General features: G+C 43.6%; 1 protein-coding gene across 4 annotated transcripts in view; it reads right to left on the bottom strand.

The window, feature by feature from the left end:
* Positions 1-716: 716 nt before the first annotated feature.
* IPO13 (importin 13) overlaps positions 717-19,141 on the bottom strand; it is a 43,793-nt gene continuing 25,368 nt past the window's right edge. For 3 of the 4 annotated variants that reach the window (XM_082228469.1, XM_082228468.1, XM_082228471.1), the window contains 16 exons: positions 18,229-18,395; positions 17,899-18,019; positions 15,995-16,142; positions 15,126-15,307; positions 14,126-14,152; positions 13,423-13,557; positions 12,903-13,046; positions 12,272-12,352; positions 11,761-11,898; positions 11,394-11,490; positions 9,849-9,901; positions 4,748-4,814; positions 4,410-4,468; positions 3,948-4,037; positions 3,397-3,578; positions 717-2,607 (listed from right to left, as the gene is read on the bottom strand). In XM_082228469.1, the coding sequence (XP_082084595.1) occupies positions 2,508-2,607; positions 3,397-3,578; positions 3,948-4,037; positions 4,410-4,468; positions 4,748-4,814; positions 9,849-9,901; positions 11,394-11,490; positions 11,761-11,898; positions 12,272-12,352; positions 12,903-13,046; positions 13,423-13,557; positions 14,126-14,152; positions 15,126-15,307; positions 15,995-16,142; positions 17,899-18,019; positions 18,229-18,395 (1,791 nt within the window). In that variant the 3' untranslated portion in view covers positions 717-2,507. The remainder of the gene's footprint in view (positions 2,608-3,396; positions 3,579-3,947; positions 4,038-4,409; positions 4,469-4,747; positions 4,815-9,848; positions 9,902-11,393; positions 11,491-11,760; positions 11,899-12,271; positions 12,353-12,902; positions 13,047-13,422; positions 13,558-14,125; positions 14,153-15,125; positions 15,308-15,994; positions 16,143-17,898; positions 18,020-18,228; positions 18,396-19,141) is intronic. The other variant, XM_082228470.1, reaches the window with a different exon arrangement.

Here is a 19,141-nt window from a genome sequence, read left to right on the forward strand (position 1 = left end):
TCCATGCTGCAAAGTAAGATTCAGTTCCATGGCCTCTTACAGTCTCTTGCTTGTACCTTCTATTCTACTTATACCACCTACGAAGACATGGGTCAAGTGCTGTTTGCAATGCAAGCTCATCAGTCAAGGTCCTGGGCAGCAGTTGCATAGGTATCAGGATCCGGAAAGCAGCAACATCATATGCTAAGCCTTGTAGCAGCCCATGACCACACCAGTGATCAATACCTTTCCTAATAAGGCAAAGTGTGGAGTGCTTAGATAAACAGCATGGAAGTAAGAGCTTCAAATAAATAACTGAAAGGTATAGCACACAGCCTCAAAATGCTACTTTTTAAAGGAATGTTTCAGTGCAAAGAACACCGAACAGAAACACTGAAATCAGCGGAAAGAGAGAAGGTGCAGCAATGTACCACATGCCCAAACCTAGAAGGCACATTCTCTGCCAAGTACTGCTTGTTTTGTGCATTAATGTAGATACTTCTCTTTACCGGGGTGTAATCATGGCCACTGCTATAGAAATACCAGAGTACTGCTTTTTCCCTAATATAGCCAACTATACTTTGTTCTTTCCATGTGCATTGTGAAGGTTTCATAGCTATTCAAGATAAGCCACCAAGCCACCTTATAGATTACTTAATTACAGATCACTACTCCAATTTCTGATCAAAACACATAAACTACTTGGTTGCACTGATTAGTTAAACATTAAGTCCACATTTGATGTGAAGATTTCTGATGTAATTTGACTTTTTTAACCAGTCACTTAACAAGCCAAGATTACACAAAATGATTATCTTGTTTCCAGATTCAAAGTACTTCATCTGCCTGAACTGGAACAACCCTTACTTGGAAAAAAATACGGTATACCCTATTCACTTTTCAAGACTTGACCTAGAACAGTGCATTGTCAGTATGCTACTTTTTGCATTTACTTAAAATGCCTGATTTTGTTTCAGCTTCTGTTGTCCCATAAGCATATTCTTCCCCAAGAACATGTTTTGCCTTGGAAATTCAGAAGCTCCAGCTGATGTCTACATTAACCTCTAGTACAGCAGTTCTCAAACCACTTTTTCCATGGACCACTTGGAAAATGCTGTGGATGGTGCAGGGCTCAGCCAGCTACTTTTTTGTTTTATAACTCATACTCTAAATAACTGCAGTCTTTTATTTCTAATGCGATGGATATGCCTGTTTTTTTGTGAGCAACGTTCTGTGAAGTCCATCTCCATCATCAGAAAATATAAAGTGCAGGGCCAAGTACAGATACTTTTGACCACTCCACAAACCACCTCAATGGAGCCTGCAAATGTGTTTGAGAACTGCTCCAGTACTTACCACACTGGTATCTGCTATTGTTATTTAGATGGTTCAATTGTTACTTTGGTAAGCTCTTGTTAAATAGAAAGGATTGACTAAGGTTCAAGCCATCCCAACCTGCTTTTATGTAAACTGAGCTTCGCTACCGAGGGATAGGAAACATTACAGCAAGTCCCAAGTTAGGAACCTACTCATGTTGTATGGGGAGACTGAAACTGGCCCTGGAGTCATTCTGAATTGCACATGTGCTCAACCTGGTTAGTCTCCAAACCTGCAATACCAACAGTCCCCCATATGAAAATGATTTGCTCCTCTCCCATCCTTCCACCATAAACAGTAGCACACCCTCAGATCCATTGTCACATCTTGATCTTCAGCTGCAGAAGCAACCAGGGACATTTTTCATCAGAGCGCGTAAAGGTGGCTGCAACCCTTTTAAATGAACCTAGAAACTATCATTCATATTACAGGCTAGTATGATAATATGCCTTCCACGGGATGCTCCTATAGATTGTTGCCTGCAAAAAGAAAATTTGAACTGGTTATGCAACTTTGCCAGCACACCAAGAAATGCAAAGGCTGGCAGGTATGCTTCCTTCTGAGAAGCTAACTTTGATTCTTTCCAATACTTTGTTGCAGAATTTGGATTTCTTCTTTGTCCAAAACGACATCATACTCTTCTTTATTACCCGTTAGGCTAGGGCAGCTATAAGTGCAACTGCAGCTGCTACAGCTTTTCACCCTCCCCTGCCCAATATTGTCCAGAAGTTACGTCTCTTCCCCCAATTCACCAAACACCACAGCTTAGAAATAGCCTTAATATAATTCAAGGCTGCAGGGCCTTCCACTTCAGTCAGACACAAGCTGCCTCATGCAGGGCAAAGGCAGACTGTTTAGGAACAGACAATACCACAGATATGTCTACAGGAGTGTGCCGGGAAAACAAAGGGCAATCATTGCACCAGTCTAGCAGGGGGAGGAAATATCCTCAGCTCCAGCCTGTGCTCCAAGTCCTTGTAGCCTGCTGCCTCTGAACATGCAGGAGGGATGGACAAACAGCTCATTCTTGAGAGGAGCAGCCTCAGCAGGTTAGTTGTAGTTATCATCCTATGAGCTGGTTCAATAGCAGCGTTAGGCAGTGGCAGGTAGCCAGCAGATCTGTTCATACTCCTGTTTTGCTACATGGCCCCTCAGTAGTCTGCTGTGTATTCGGTACCATGCAGTCCTCGGCACAGCAGCGTGAACTCCTTTACCATCTCCTTCACACGCCGTTTGTTCACACGCTCTCTGCTAACACAGAAAAAGAATGATGAAAGGCTGATATATAAGAATGGTGAATAAATCACTTAAAAAACCAGCTAGAGCTGAGTCGGATGTTCCCATACACAAGGGCACCACCCAGTGCCAAACCCATGGAATCCCCAGCACTGAGAGCTGGGCACTGCAGACGTGCTCCACACAGCTACTATAATCATTGCTGCCCTCCATTAAGACATCCTCTTTCAAATAACTCATGTTCCTGTTCTGCAAATTATCGTTCACCAATGCATCTCTGTTCCTCGGTGGCTGGATTAATCTAGTGAATCCTACTCTTCCAGCCATAAGAATACAAAAAGAGCCTGCCAGAACAAGCCAATGGCCCGATACAGCAGGCTCTGCTTATGTTCCTGTTATAATTATTAAATGCTGGTGAATTCATGGGTTTTTACATGGAGTAGCAGGGGCTTAAAGGAGAAACCAAAGCAACACCAAGATAGGTAGCATGTCTCTACAAGGATAAAAACTCAAGTTCATGTTTAGTTTCCATGCTACCCTTTTCTATTTACCTCTACTTTATATAAATACCTTGAACCTTTCTGAACATCTTAATTAATTTACTAAAAAAAATAATAAAAATAAGCAAGCTCTTTATTGTAGAAGATTCTGGGGAGGACTGTTGAACCTGGGGAAATGCTCAGTATCTATCATGATCACTCATGACAATTTGGGGGCATAGACAGAAAGCTGAAGAGCCAAGAAACCCCTTCACACATCTTCCCCAACTCAGTCTTCCAGAAAAGTCTTCAAGAGAAAGTTCACCTGAGAATTTGCTGGCTGAAGATTTCCTTTTGTTCAGGGCTGACACGGGCTGATGGAAAACCCTCCTGCTGCATCACTTCCTTGATCCAGACACTCAAGTAACTGAAGCAGTGCTTGTTGAGAGCAAAGAGGATCTCAGCAAAGTGATCCATCAAGTTGCGTGCAGCCTGGCCACCTATACCCTGCAGATGGAGCAAATCCAGTTAACACCAGACAATAATCCTCCCAGGAGACTGCACTGCAGGAGGGAGCATTACATTACAAACCTAAGAAGGCTCCAGCAGATTGCATCAAGGAAATGTTTTTAAAAAGGAAGTGGCCAAGATGGCACACTTGCTTGGGAGTAAGCACCACTGAACTTAGTGGAACACGCTTCCAAGTAAGACATTAAATACTAGATCAGGCTGCAAATCATTCAGGGATATTCTGGTTAGAAGGGAGCTGAATTAATAAAAGATACTGGAATAAGTGCAGCTTATCTGTGAGCATGGCTCCTTCCAGTTATTCCTTCTAATTGTCCCTGACTTAGCTTGAAAAGCCCCACTCCTTACCTCAAGCACAGCCTGCAGCAGCATTTTGCCATTCTCATGTACCACTTGTCCCACCGGTGGAATCTCCCCACAACGTGGCAATAACTCAGTCTGTAAGAAACAGTGAGAAGGAGTTGATGCAAACTGTATTGCTATAACTCAGATATATAGCCATCTGTCTCCAGTCCCATGTGGGAGACGAGCGCATTCCTGTATACATGTCCAAACAGAGTGGAGGCATATACAGTTAGGAGAAAATGCCTCCATACAAAAAATCCCAACTGCAAAAGAAAATAAAAAGGCCCAAATGGCAACTTATGAAAGGAGAAGCTCCCTTCTGGAATTTGGAGGCAGCTCCCTCTCACCAGTTCTGGGTGCTTCTCCATCCTGTCCCAGCACAAGTGCTTCCAAGCCACTTGGCCCAAACGCAACTCTGCCTGTACCATTGGCCAATGGCAGATCTAGCAAAAGCAAAACACTCACAAAAAAGCCACAGGCAGCTTTGACAGTTGGTGCTTCAGGGAACTTCAAGGAGATCACACCTAGAGGGAAAGCAACACTTCAGGACTCAGCTAACACAATTCAAAGCTTTCCACAAGAGTGGGGAAGGAAAGGAGCCTTCCCTTCTCCAAGCACAAGGACTTTACATGGAGCTTCAGCTGGTCTGATTTGAGGGGTGTTTCTACATCAAACATGCAGGCTGCTGTCATATATCTGAACCTTTAAGAAACACTGCCTCATTTGGCTATATCAGCTTTCCCAATTGCATCAAGGGAGCTCAATTTTTGGATAGCTTAGTCTTACGGGGCCTGCCTACTCACCACAATGGAATATTGCTTTGACATCCAGGCTGCTACACAGGAACAGGTCAGGTTTCCGTTTGAGTGCCTGCAAGGTACACACACATACACAGACAATAAACACAGCTCTGGCAAGCCAGAGGCAAAAAAGTGCCACAGAATAGCTCCCTGGCCAAGACCCCCATGTGCACTTACCTGGCCATCAGCCATGGTGCACAGTAAGTCAGATATGGCAGGAAGGGAAAGAACATAAGTAGGACACTTCTGAAGTCAAGGGCATCAAGGACTCCAGGTAATTAAGAGCCTCTGAAGACACATGTAATTGAAACATTACCTAGAAACAACCTACTAGGATTCCTACTTTGCTACAAATGAAGAAATCTAGAGATGTGGGAATTATTTTCTACACCGCCAGGAAAGGGGGCTCATCTAGTTTCAGTATTCCTGTTAAACTACAAAAAGGCTGATTTTACTTGTGACTTAATATAAATATTGCTCCCTGGCAGCTTATTTCAGCACCATAGACAGCAAGAACAGGCAAGAATTCTGCAAGCCTATCCATTTCAGCACCTTGGACAGCAGTCCCCACTGTTACTTCCATTCCTGAAGGACCTAAACATCTGCTCCACCATGGCATTCACAAAACAAGGTGAGACCTATTAACAAACAGGGCCCTAAACAACTTATACTCCTATATAGTAGCTATGTGAAGTATGTGCTTTTTCAATGAAGCACGATCTTCCGGGGCTGCAGAAGTATTGCTTGTTGTACCTGCAACTGGATACCAATCGCTGCAATGACTAGCTTCCAAAGCTTTGTATTCTCAGTTTCCACTCTACATGCCTTGATTGTCCACTTGTTCATCACCCACGTGGAAGGAACAAAGAGAGTTAAGGGAAGGGCTGTAATTCAGTGGCAGAGCATCTGCCTTGCACACTGAAGCTCTCAGGTACAATTTCCGACATCTGCAGGTAGGGCTGGGGATGTCCCCTGCCTGAAACCTGTTAGAGTCACTACCAATCAGTGTAGACAATACTGAGCTAGATGGACCAACGGTTTGACCTGGTGTAAGGCATCTTCCTATGATCCAATGTTATGTCCTTTTCTGTCATGCAATGGTAAATATCTGCTTGGTGCTAATCTGCAGGGTTTTCAATGGTTCTTGTATTGCAAATGCTACTGTTAAAACTGCTACGGAATATTGCTAATACTCTAAAGTTTTAAAAATGATTTTTATTCCATCACCCTAGTAAAGAATGTTTTGTTTGTTTGCATCCCTCCAAGTACTGTTTTACATATTGAGGGCCAGTTTCAACTAATGAGCCCCACTAGCGGAACTATAGCAATGGGGCTTCCCCTCTTCCCTCTCCCTGCACCCAAATGGGCTGGAGAAGGGCCAGGAGACCCCCCAAAACAGCCTGCAGGAGGAAGAAAGGGGGCATCATTCCATATGGCAAGATGAAGCGCTTGCTTTGACAGAATGATTGCCATAGTGCTATGTTGAATTCCTCCCACAATGTGTTACAGCCAACTAAGTGGAAACAGATTTGCTTAGTACACAGTGCATTGTGAGCCACCAGTATAGAAATAGATAAAAAGGCCAATTAAATCAAATGTCTGAGCCCACACATCTTTGTATTCAATTACTGAAACATTTGCTCATATCCAAAGTGATGCAAATTAAACCATGCAGAATAAATTATATTAATACCAATACAGGTTTCAATAAACAATTTAGCCAATATACCACATAATGACAGCCAGTTAAAGGAAACTCAGTGCTAGCTCGCAATATGCTCATGACGTGACACTAACCCTTTGTCTCTCTCAACAACTACCTTTGTATCAAAGCAACCTTATGGTGGTGCGCTAAAACTAGGACCTATAAGAACAAATTTAAAATTTTCATCTAAACACCTATGCTAGAGGAATGACTCTAGTGTTCTGACATTTTAAGCAATTAAAATTGTTCCAACAAAAGATCATTCTTTTGTGTCTCCCTTTCCTCTTCACTTCTTTTTTTCTTCTACATGGCAGCACACACACACAATTTCAGGAAAGTTCAAATGTATATTTAAGCCAAGGCTGCTGGTCTTCTGATTTAGGGATAATATAGGCATTAGTGGGGCAATACTTGCAAATCAAGATTATTTGATTTTTGAACAAAGAAAGGAAAATGGTATATATTCTTGCATAATTCTGCCCACAGACACAACATTTATGTTTCACAATGTACCAATCCACTTGAATGGACAAGCAGTGTTGTTACATACTCAATGGTCTTCTCATTTTAGCAAACTGACCCTTCTGCTAGGCCTGTATTCTAGTCTCACTAGATGGCTTCAAAGGAAGTGCATGCCAGATGCTGGTGCTGTGAAGAATTTTCCTACTGATTTGTCTCCACACTAAGCGTGAGGGGAGAACATTCCCCTCGGATTTCAGATTTCTCACATATTCCTATATCCAATGTCTTTTAACTTGGTTGTTGGGACAGAACAAGCCTGGACATGGGCCACCAGTTGGGCAAGTTAAACAAACAGCAAATGTTAACGTAAGTCTTCTAGGGCATTGCCAATTTAGGCTTACTCCAAGAGAGAAGGGTATAGGTGACATTCTGCCAATGAGACACTGTCAGCAAATTATAGGAAACTGGCAGACTACAGAAGCTGCACTTTCAAATGCAACCCAGTCCTCCTTGCCTCATACAGAATCCAGAACCATGCGTAGTTTGGAACCATGTTACCTCAAGGGTCATATTCTCCCATATGAATCCACTCTGCCTCTTTTGTTTTAGTTGAGTTCTTGCTCCAAGTACTACAGGTATATGTAGGCTGGTAGCCACAAACAGCATGACTCTTTGGGTGATGGCAGCCTGCCCTTGGAAGTATCTCTCTAGAGAGTCTGCTAAGATGCATTTTGGTGCATGGCCCAAACATCTTTTTAGCAAAGCAGTTGGAAGATGAAGAGTTTCAAATGCTGGACTACTGTAATTAATCTTTTAGTTACAAGTGTTTCAAATATTGCTTCAGAATTTTATTGTATCTTATTGTACGCTGTTTTGTGGGACTGGCGAACCAGGAGGTAGTATTTTATTTTTTACTCAAAGAAAGAATGAAAGTGCTAATGACAATATGGGGAAGAACCAGTATATCAGCTGCCTCTCTCTCCTCTTTTGGGGTGTGTGTTAAGTTTTAATGTGAATGCTGAGAGATAGCAAAAGTGCAATGGGACTTAGGCTCACAGATGAAGTAGAATAAGAGACAATGAGAACGCCAGTGACCCCAAGATGGAGGGTGCAGTGTCTCCAGACCACCAGCTTTCACATCTCCAAAAGAAGTGGTGAACAAAACATACTGGGCACTAGTAGCTAAATCAGCCCAAACCCAGGCAACTTCTAATTTGAGCTTCTCTCAAAGTATATGGAGGCAAACAAACAATATTTATTCAACCAAGGGAGGAAAGTGTGTGTGTGTGTGTGTGTGTGTGTGTGTGTATGCAAGAGAGGAAGACATACAATATAAAAAAGTATTAATAGCATTGTTTTGAGTCCACTGAAACACTACTGCTTTAATTTCCAGCATGGGCCAAACTATGACACCCACTGTCCCAGACACAGTGCTGCATTTTTTAACTCTTCAGGATGAATATTGGCTGGTGATTAGGTCTCATCTGGATGCAGTCAGTCAGAAGATCTGGGGTCCCAAGTTGTTCCATGTCGAACCGCATGAGCTACTGTGGGGCTTTCAACTGTGTCTGGATGCCCCAGGGGCTTCTCCTAGTCCCCTCTCTTCACATCTCCCATTCCAACTGCCTTTTCCTTCATCTGGCTAAAGCTACTCCCTATCCCCCTCCTAGGATGAGATTGTTCCAACCCTTTCCTGAGAACATGGATCCACCATAGGGCTCCACCTATATAATTATAACTGATCTCAGTATTTGATATTTAACTGTACACTGATAGCTGACATCTCCTTAACATGATGACAAAACAAGAATAAGAACTCTAAAGGGTGGCATTTTAATTTTGCGATTTGCTGTTGTCAAATTTCAGAATTTTCTGGAAGTTTGTTACTGTGTTACTGAAGAGAAGTGCGAGATTTACAGTAACGTATTAGCTGATGGTCAGGGGTCCCTTTACCTTTACCTATTAGCAACATTGCCTCCCATATTTGCATCTGTATTAACTGCCACAAGGGGGAGCTAAGCACTCAGATACTTCCCCATCGCAGTATACAGAAACCCCATTAGGCAACAATAAACCAGAGCCAACGAGAGAGCATCTTATTACAGTCAGGAGATCAATATATAAGATCCCACCCCATTCTGCTCCATCAGTTCTTAGTGCTGCAGCTTATTTTCAGTCTAGGGATTGCTCATTCTAATCCACTTGCTGGGGGTGCTTCATCCTTCACTTACTCCAGGGAATGATACCCACCAGCCTCTGTTTGTATTCCACCACCACTGCTTTGCCCTGCCCTGTGCATGATGTCATTACAGCATTAGAGACAGAGCTCTATCGAAGATGCACAATCTGGGGGGGGGGGGACGGGGACAAAACACCAGACACAGGAAGCCTTGGCAGAAATGCTGGAGTGCAGAAGGGTTTTGGGGTCAAACACGGGAGACAAGGCTCATCTTCTATCCTTGCCCATTAGAACAGCTGCCCCTCCCAGATCCACCAAGTTACTGAATACATCACTCCTACCTAATAAACAGAAACTATGGACTTGCCAGCATTTGTAAAGAAGTCAGAGTCACTTCAAAAAAGCACGCAGATCTATACCAGGACTGGAATGCTGCTGCCAGAGCTCTTGAACTACATTAACATTTTTCAGCAGCCCCCTCCTGGGCAAGGCCACACCACATGACCTGAAAACAAACCCAACCTACAAGCCTTGTTGCATCACTAGGTATTGCCCCTTGGGGAATGAAAAGGGCAAACTCACACCTATGAAAAAGGAGAATGTTTTGTTTTCAACTTCCACGGAAACAGATGGAGAAACTCGATATTCAACTAAAAGGAAAAAACGTTGTCAACAGAAAGCTAAAAATAGGTTTAAATTGAATTAAAAAAGAGAAAGAGAGAGAACAGAAAGTGAATGAATAAGAAACTAAAACACACCTGTGCCAGGAGTTGCATAAATGAATCAACAATATCAGGATGATCCCTGGGCCCTAAAAATATAATAAAGATGTAACTGAAGAGAAAAATCATACAAACAGCAACTCAACATCATATAGTTATGTGATACAGAAAGAATTTACAAGTGAAAACAGGAGTAAGGGAAGGAAGGGGAGGGTGCAAGGGAGTGGGTTGAGGAGGGCAGGCACATGAGCAGCTTGAAGCAAGTTAAAGAAACAAAACATACAAAAATCATGGAGCTTGGAAACCCAAGAACAGAAAGAAAGTGCAAAGGAATAGGCCTGTGCCCAGAGTCCCCTGCCAAGCACCAAGGATAGGAAGGGGAGAGCTCATTGCACCCTAGCAGGGGAAGAGAGAAGCAGGAACTAACTGGACACCAGCTTCATGTGGAGAACGAGCACATTTGAACTGGATACATGTTATCATGATTTACTTGGTCCTGAAAGACAACTCCAGAGTCAAACAACAAATCCAGTATTGACATGGAGTAGGCACAAAGTCTTGGAAATCCACTAGAGTGCCGGATGGACAGTCCCAGCACAGTATTTTCCTAACATCCATGTCCACATGCCTACCTAGTTGGGAAGAACCCAACTTTCTGGCATTTTCTGCAGGGAAAGGCCAGCGTGGTTGCTGGTAAGCATACTTCCATTCCACAAAAGAGAAAGCCTTGTGGCATTATAAATTTAGCAAATTTATTATCACATAAGCTTTCCTGGATCTGAGAATTCTCTTCTTCCATGTTGGCTATGCCTGACCCAGTCAGGCAGTAACAGGGCATCACTCCAAGCACTAGTTGCTCCCCATCAATTCTGAGTTCAAACAAGGACCTGGAGAAGGAAGCAGATACCCCACCAACCATGCTGACTGGATCTGTACATGTATTCCAAGCTTTTCATCTCAGCTGGGGTCAACACGGAGTCAATATGGCAGTTCCATGCAAAGGCAAGTCCAAACACTTGCTGGGAATTTCACAAAGCTGTAAAAGGAATCCTTTGAGCTGGAGAACCAGGCAGATAGGATACAGAGTCCACATGACAAATGTTTTATTTAGGCCACGGGGGGGAAAAACCCTGATGAATATGGTCGACTCCATAAAGAGCAGTGATGGGGTTAACTGAAAGACATTACAACACACTCCTGAGTGATTCTTGCTTTCTACTCAGAGCCGACTGCTCGCTTCATGTTCCTCTTGGGGCTCTAACCCTGGAATCTGACACAGGGAGGGCACATTTCCAGTCATGAAGGACAGGAGAAGAGGGGGAAATGGCAGCACTACTGTCCACTCAGGCACTGATATCTGAGGAGAAGCATGCCAGAGAGTCCACCTCAGCAAGAGCTTTTCATCTTCATCTGTACCAGCTAAAAGCTTTTGGAACTGAACGAGCACGGCCATGACCTGAGGAAGGTGTTCCCTCCCCCCACCTGCACACACCTTATAGTCGAGTCTGAACAGCTGAAACCAGGAACAGCAGTTTTCAACGTGGCAGCCTCACAAGACTGAAGGTGCCCAAGCACACGTACCTTGCTGAAACAGTGTTAGCGTAACTGATGTGACGAGCAGAAAGAGCGCCTTGATAGGTGGGAAATGGGCAGGCTCATGGGCAAAGATGTGAACCAGCTGGGGATATAAAATACAAAGGGCATTGAAGCCAGAGCAGTCTGGTATGACCCATTCCATCCCATATTTGTAGCCCCTAGCTATCCCCCGTGTAAGTCTACCTGCCTGTTCTCTGCCTGAAAACATCAACAAGACCCTTGCTGCTAACACAACAAAGGGGACAGAGACCAGCAGGCATAGGAACAGTACAGAGGGTAGGAATTACTCAACAGATTATCAGTCTCCATTGTAAACTTAGTAGCTTCCAGGAATTCTAGTACTTAGACTTACCTGTCGAGTGAGATCAATTGCAGATGCCTGAGGAATGGTGCTATACATCTGGCCCAGCATCTCACACAGTTGAGGCACCATGGGTGCAAAGTCATCCAGGAGGGTCTTCACAGACTTTTCAAAAATGGAGCACACAGACTGTGGGAAGAGGAAGGGCTGCGTCAAGGGAGGACTGCTTAAATAACTTGTTCCTTAGCTAAATATCTACTGATTCTGTACTTCACCTTTCCTCAAAGAAGCCTGAGGTGCCATAAATAGTTTCCTCCACCCACCTCCAATTCAGTTCTGTGAGGTAAGTTTGGCGTGGTCGGCCAAACTCCTAAGCCTAAAAGTAGAATACCAAATTGAACAGAATGTGGGAATCAAGTGAAAAGAGAGACTTATCCAACACCACAAACATACCTTCTTCAAGTTCTGCCAACAACCACCAGTGCCAACCTGGGAATCTCCTATCTAACTATAGCTATGTGGGCAAAGTGTTGCTTGTTTTTTAACCTAGAAGATGCATTACCTCCACAACCTGGGCATCATTCAGCCACTTGCTGAGCACTTTCTGGATAAGCTGGAAGACTTGCTGCAGCACCATCACCACCTAGAGGAAGAAGATAGAAGAGAATTACGAAACTGGCTTGGTCTACCACAGTTTGAGGAGGAGGAGGAGGAGGAGGAGGAGAGAGCTCAAAACCATTCAGATCCAGGGATGAAAAGATGGTATTAGAGGCCTCTCTAGAGATTGCTCCACAACTCATATTATGCCAGAGTAGTTTTCAAAAGTCTCACAATACCAGATGTGTAGCTGCCCTCACTTCTTTTTAAAAGCGAACACAAAGAAAATATACACAATTGAAGGGACATTCTGAGCTCTCTTCTGATCACTCAGTAGTCACGACAAACAGCTCACAATCTGCAGTGATGAAGTGGCTAATCTACGTGGGCTCATTCCAATAGTTAAAGTAACACACACAGTGCTATGTTGTACACCACCTATTTTCACAACCCTTCAACCATTCTATGCTACTGCCCATCAAGAGTTAGAAGAAGCTGCCTACAGTTACATGGCAGGGAACAGGCACAGCCAAATAAACATGGAGTTGTATGCCCTAATGTATAAAAAGAACTACTCAGACACATGTAACACCCACCGGATTGGGGCCCTGAGGCACCGGCAGCTTCTTGACCTCTGAGCTCTCATGATCATCATCATGATGACTGATGTCCAATGTGGTGAAGAGGTTGGAGAGCAAGCCCAAAATGTGGATGATGGCCAACTTATTGGAGGGGTTTGGCTGCAAGGCAAGGCATCACTATAGCAGTTACAGTAGATCCAGGATATGGGCCACTCACATCAGATGTCCCAGAGTGGCAGCAAGAATGGACAGCACAACTGTGAAGCATAGTCTAGTGATTGATTCCCCCCCCCCACCAGCCAATTCTCACCCACTCCGTTCTTGACTTCAGAAGCATAATGGAAAACAGGGCAGGGGGAAGGAATTTAAAAACCAGAGGACAGAGATAAGAAATGAGAGGCTTGCAAGACCAGGGAGGTATGGTTAAAACAAGGCACAACTTGCAACAAGAGTAGAGTTTTACACACAACAGGCTCTATTCTTTCTTAAAAGAAGGTTGGCAAACAGCCACCACCAAGAAAGGGGAGTAGCTCACCGTTTCATCAGCCAGCTTCTCCAGCTGCTGGATGTAAGGAGTAATCAGTGAGTGCAGATTCTTCAAAATCTCCTCCACTTGGAGGGCAGACAGCAAGAAGCCCAGAGCTTGCATCAGCCACATGCACTGACTTGTCTGGGGGCAGAACAAGATGGACAACATTCTTAGTTTCTCCTATTATCCTCAGAAAGTCATGCTACACTACATCTCAGTTGGAGTTTATTCTCCGACTATTTTTTGTCAACTCTAATGCTTAAGTCTTAGCTATGCCTTCTGGAAGTCTCAACACAGAAACCTGTGTTTAGTGCTAGAACTTAGCACCAAAATAGCCATTGTATGAACCCTGAGTCACAGATAAACACAAATAAGACTCTTTCATGCAGCTTTGGAATGCCTGGAAACATAATGGATGTCTATCTAAACCAGGAAAGAAAAATGTGTGACTCTACAGATGCTTTTGGATTCCAACTCCCAACAGTTCTTGCCTGCAAAGCCAATGGCCAGCAACTTCTGGAGGGTCACAGATTTCCCACTCCTGATCAAAACTCTGTTTGGGAGACATGCATGCAGTTTCACCAATCCCTCTAATCCTCCTCTCATTGACTGGAATGCTCAATACTTCGGAAATAATAACCTGATAGGTAACCATATATTCTGTACACTCTTTGACCCTCTGCACCAGGGAGGAGTATAAGTATCTTACCTTGTGAATCTGCTTCATTAGCACATCCTACAGAAGGAAAGATGTGAGAAAGTAAGTACTCGCCCCACAGCAGAAACGTTTAACAATGCTCCAACCACAATATCAACTGACAACTCTGGGAGACAAATACTGATCTGGAGCATGGGCGCTGTGACATTTCAAGTGGATAAGCAAGAGAAGGCTAACTCCCTTCTGATTAACTTAAGCTTGGCCCCTTCCATACATGCTTTTAAGAGGGCCTTGAAAAGCTCTCTACTGCTTTTCCTGAAGAGTGTTAAAGACTTGTATGATTCAGAGCAGCTTTCTCATAGTAGTTGTACACCTGTCTGATGTACCTATTGTCATCTTGCATCAATCTTTTTACATACCGGTGAGGGCTTGATCTTAAAATGCAGCTTATAAATATCTGAATAAATAATCAATAAGCACCCTCTCCCTCCTACAGTGAAAGCCAACCCTTCTCAAGGATGCTTCATAATGAATAAGTAGTCATCAGTGATTCATTATAGGCAGTGGTTTCATACAGCTTGTCTCCCAAGCTCCATAATGTCAGCAGCAAGGGTCAACAGTTCTGCTTCCTCCACACACCCTGCAAGCATAATTTTTCCTCTTCTAGAAGGAAATGTGAAGGGGAAACCAAAGACTGCATTTAGTTTAGCAGAAAGCTGAGCTGAATCTTGACCAAATTTCCACTGCAGAAGTAGCTCAAAGTCAATCCACCTTGCCAGCTGCCAAAACAGATGAACACATATCTTCAAACTGATAAGATTCAAGTTATTTTAACTGATAGATGCAGTCAGAATTCCCATTCTGACAATGTGCAATAAATATTTACTCCACTAAATCTCACATACACACGTAGTTATCCTCCTCAGAATGTTCCTACTGCTCTAAGCCCTGTTGAATTATCTCTGCTTTACATACAGCTCAAAACTAGTCAGTGACTTAAACTTCCATGTTCTCATAGAACCATGTATCTTTAGACCATTATTTCAGTTACCTGAGAGACAGCAACTATGTTGGCAGCATAGGGAGGCAAGTCATACTTGCACTCACGGCAGATTTTCTTAAGGGTTGAGACACTAGAGATGGACAACTCAGGATTGCCCAGAGCCTGTAGCACCAGGGGTAAGACATTGTTGATCATGACAGGGTGGTCAGCCAGCCACTCTGAAAGTGCTCCTAAGAAAGATAGAAAATGCAGAGTCATGAGCTGCTCTGTTTAATGTGCCAAATGCTATCAGTACAGCCCACAAAAAGCAAAGAAGCACCCCATCAGTATTTAGTTATTTAAAAGCATTACTAAACCACTTCATTAAAGGTCTAAGCAACATACAAAAATACAGCCATAAACAGGATCATAAAAACAGCTAGTGCAGTTCCCTCAGCACAGGTGCACTATGTACACGTCAAGGTGCTCCATTCAAAAAACTGGCTGTAACATTCTCTGCCAGATATAGCTTCCAAACCATCTCAAGGAAGCTCCACATGGACTACTGTAATGCACACCAATTTCAGGCATTAGGAATCTTTTCAGTCCAAGGGCCACATTTCCTCACTGCCAACCTTCAGGGAGCTACATGCTGGTGGGGGAGTAAAAAAAATAAATTGCCCCATTCTGTTTTGACCACACTCAAAGCTGGCACACATATACACATAGCAGAGACAACGCAAGGCTTTTTGCAGCCTAATTGTAGCACAGGCTTGGGCAAGGAGAGGGTACTGTGGACTGGATGAAGAGGCCCCACAGGCCACATCCAGCCTATGGACTGCTGGTTCCATAGTGTTGTAAGACCTCAACAGCCTGAGGTTCTTTGGGTTAACCTTCCCTTTCAGCACCCATTCCCTCCCCATACCCAGTCTTCTTACCAATAGTGAACATAACCGTATCTGCAAGCTGCACATTGCTGATGCTGATGTGAGGAATGAGCCCAATGAGGCCAGGCACTACATCCGAGTAGTTTACATCTATTGTTTCTGCGATGGACTGGAACCCATAAAGTAAAGCTTCTGTGTGCTGCCAGAGAAAAAAGATTTCATTCTTGAGCCCAGGCCGAACTCTAATGCCCCACATAGATATTTGTTTTTTATTTATTTATTAAATGCATATACCTCCGTTCATCCGATTTGCAGCATGGACTCAGCGTTGGTGCTGAATTTTACAAAGGGTGGTTCAAACACCACTACCCAAATGAACAGTGATATATAAATATTTTAAATTTATTTAATCAAACTTGAAGGCAATGAAGGCAGAGACACAGTATGTTGAAAAAGTCCCCAACCTAGATTTCATTTTTACAAAAAATATGCAGGGCTAACTTCCATAGAAAGTTATGATGAGTTGTTGATCCTTTACACTTAGTAGCACAATAATAATTGTTTCACCAGTAAGCTTTTTGCAGGGGCATCGTATCCAGTTAGTCAAATTCTTCAGGTCAAGGAACCCCTTTCCCCAGCAACATAAAGCACCTGCTATCCTTCAGTGCAACCCCAACCAGACATCCTGAAAGCGCTGGGCTATATAACACACAGGGCTCACCCACACTTCCACTTGTCCCATGCCTTGAAAGCATGGATCCAAAAGGTTTTCCACTTGTCCTGTTTGTCTCACCACTTTCCATGGGAACAAACACCAATCTGCAGAAAAATCGATTGGCGTTTGCTCTGATTCAGCAGTAAAAAGTGGGTTTCCTGGGGGGAAAGGGGCAGGGCAAATGTGGATGAGCTCATTGTGTAGTCTCTCCCCTTCCTGCACCTGCAAGAGGAGGAAGGATACACCTGCATCCATGCTCCCTCTCACCACGGGCTATTCTAGCAAGATATGGACTGCTGAGGTTGCATACTTAGTATGCTGGAGTGCTGGTATGTTTGCTACTGTCTTAAGGCTTCCAGGTGCGTGGACTGTAAATCATGGCTAGGCTGGGTTTTTGCTTGGCTGTCACATTGATGAACGAGGAGCCCCTGCGGTCACTGGTCCTTGACGCCCATCACTGTTTGCTGTGCCAGTAACACACTGTCAACATGCCAAGGTGAACAGATACATTCTGATTAGCTGCCACACAGAAACCTCTAGCCTGGCATTACCACCCATCATGGCACAGGAGACATATCTAAGAATCTTTCAGCATCTTTCAGCAAACTGTAAAGGCAGATTTTCTTTGTAACACTGGAGGTAGTAGGACAACTACACTCCTCAATTTTCCCAGTACAGAAACCTAACTTGTAGACTATATAAAAACATGTGGTAACACAAACCCTATGGTAAGGAAAAATAGATATAATTGAGCATGCATCCTGCTGTCAGATATCTTGCATAATTTGGTGGCTGCCACACAGTGATGAGAGGTGTGCCAGAATGCTTGCAAAAACCACCAGCAGTGTCTAACACTAGGAGACAAATCAGCAAGCTGAAAGTTGGGGCATAAAAGCAATCCTTCAGTCCCAATTTTATAAGTAACCAACTCAGATGTACACTACAAGGAAGAGGTTGACACATTTCAGACCCATTCAACAATTCTAACAACTTTTTGGAGTTTTGTGACTTTGGATTGCCCTTCTACACATACTGCTCTGAGATTTAACAGATGGCTCTTCTAACCAAGACACTCTGCACCTTCACTTTACCTTAGGCACCTCTCTTCCACAATGCTCTCGCCCCAGGTTTAACAAGGACTAGTACCATCCTTTCTTTAAAATCTGCAGCATCTTCAGCCTCTGTGCTTGCTGCATTCCTCTAGCTTGTGTTCCATTTGAGGGTGGAGCTCTCCACTCACCTGCCATGAGGATGGCTGCTCTGTGTTGGTCAAGAGGCGACCTAGTTTGTCATATAAGCTGCTCAACAGCTCTGCTCCAAGCATTTCATACACATACATCAAGGTGTCAGAGATGTCCACTCTAAGGAAATGAGCAAATGAGAGTTACAAAACACTCCCACATTACTAAATAGCAGCTAAATTGCTGAAACAGTTATAGCCCATAGCCAAATCAGGGCAAGTTCAATGTTTACTCCCATTAATGAAGCATGATCAACTTCCTCTTCTGCAGATTCTAAGCACTGCACACCAACTGAATGCTAAGGGATATGATTAGGCAAAAGGTCATACCGGTATATCCGAAATTGCTCCTTTTCATCAGAGGACCAGCAGCTGTACTCTTCATCAGAGGGAAACTGTGCCTTGTGCAGGAGCACATCCACCAGCTGGAAATAGACAGGCCGATATACCTGCTGATACATGGCCTGCTTTTCTGGATCAAAAGAGAGGATGTCATCCTGCAAAGAAAAAGATCATTCAACAAGTGGAGGTTGTAAAAATCAGCCCTGAACTCCAGCAATCATGTTGATGTTAACACAATCAGTCCCCCAAGCATTTTGATGTGATTGGGGGTGGGGGGGAAATCACCTCGCATTGCTGTTGAATCTCTATATGGGAAACCCAGAAATGACATTTTAGAGTCAAGTTACTCCACTCAAATATTCTCCTTAATGCATCAAAGATCCTTCCTAGCTTTTAGGAGCAGTTCTACATATTTTGTCAGGTCACTCTCTCTGTAGTATCATTCCTTCTCAATACATTGACACCAACTAGACAAGTACAGAAGCCATCACAGGCTGGTAAAGCAGCTGACCATGTCTGCTTTCTTCTACTTTTAGTGACCAACACCTTGCTCTTTCCTTTAGAGACAGTTTTAGCCAGTTAAGGAATAAATCCGTCCCCTACAGTATAGCAATGTCTGCTCCAAGAAGAAAGCTGGGTATTCCTATGCTGCTCAAGGCTGGCATGGACAAGGTTACCTTATAAACTAGGCTGATGCAAAAACAGATGTATAGAAAAGAAAAGTAAGAAGGGATTCTGGGTCAGTGAATACAATCCTGGAGGCTTCACTAAACCTCTGATTTAAGATTCTTCCACTAGGCAGAGCTTATGAAGGAAATAGAAAGGCTGATCCTGGGCTGTCTGGCACAAAATTACCAAAGGTTTTGGGAACCCATGGGAAACTGCAAAGGTGTGTACTGGT

The sequence above is a fragment of the Podarcis vaucheri genome (assembly GCF_965113315.1).
Source record: "Podarcis vaucheri genome assembly, chromosome: 6".
Taxonomy (NCBI): domain Eukaryota; kingdom Metazoa; phylum Chordata; class Lepidosauria; order Squamata; family Lacertidae; genus Podarcis; species Podarcis vaucheri.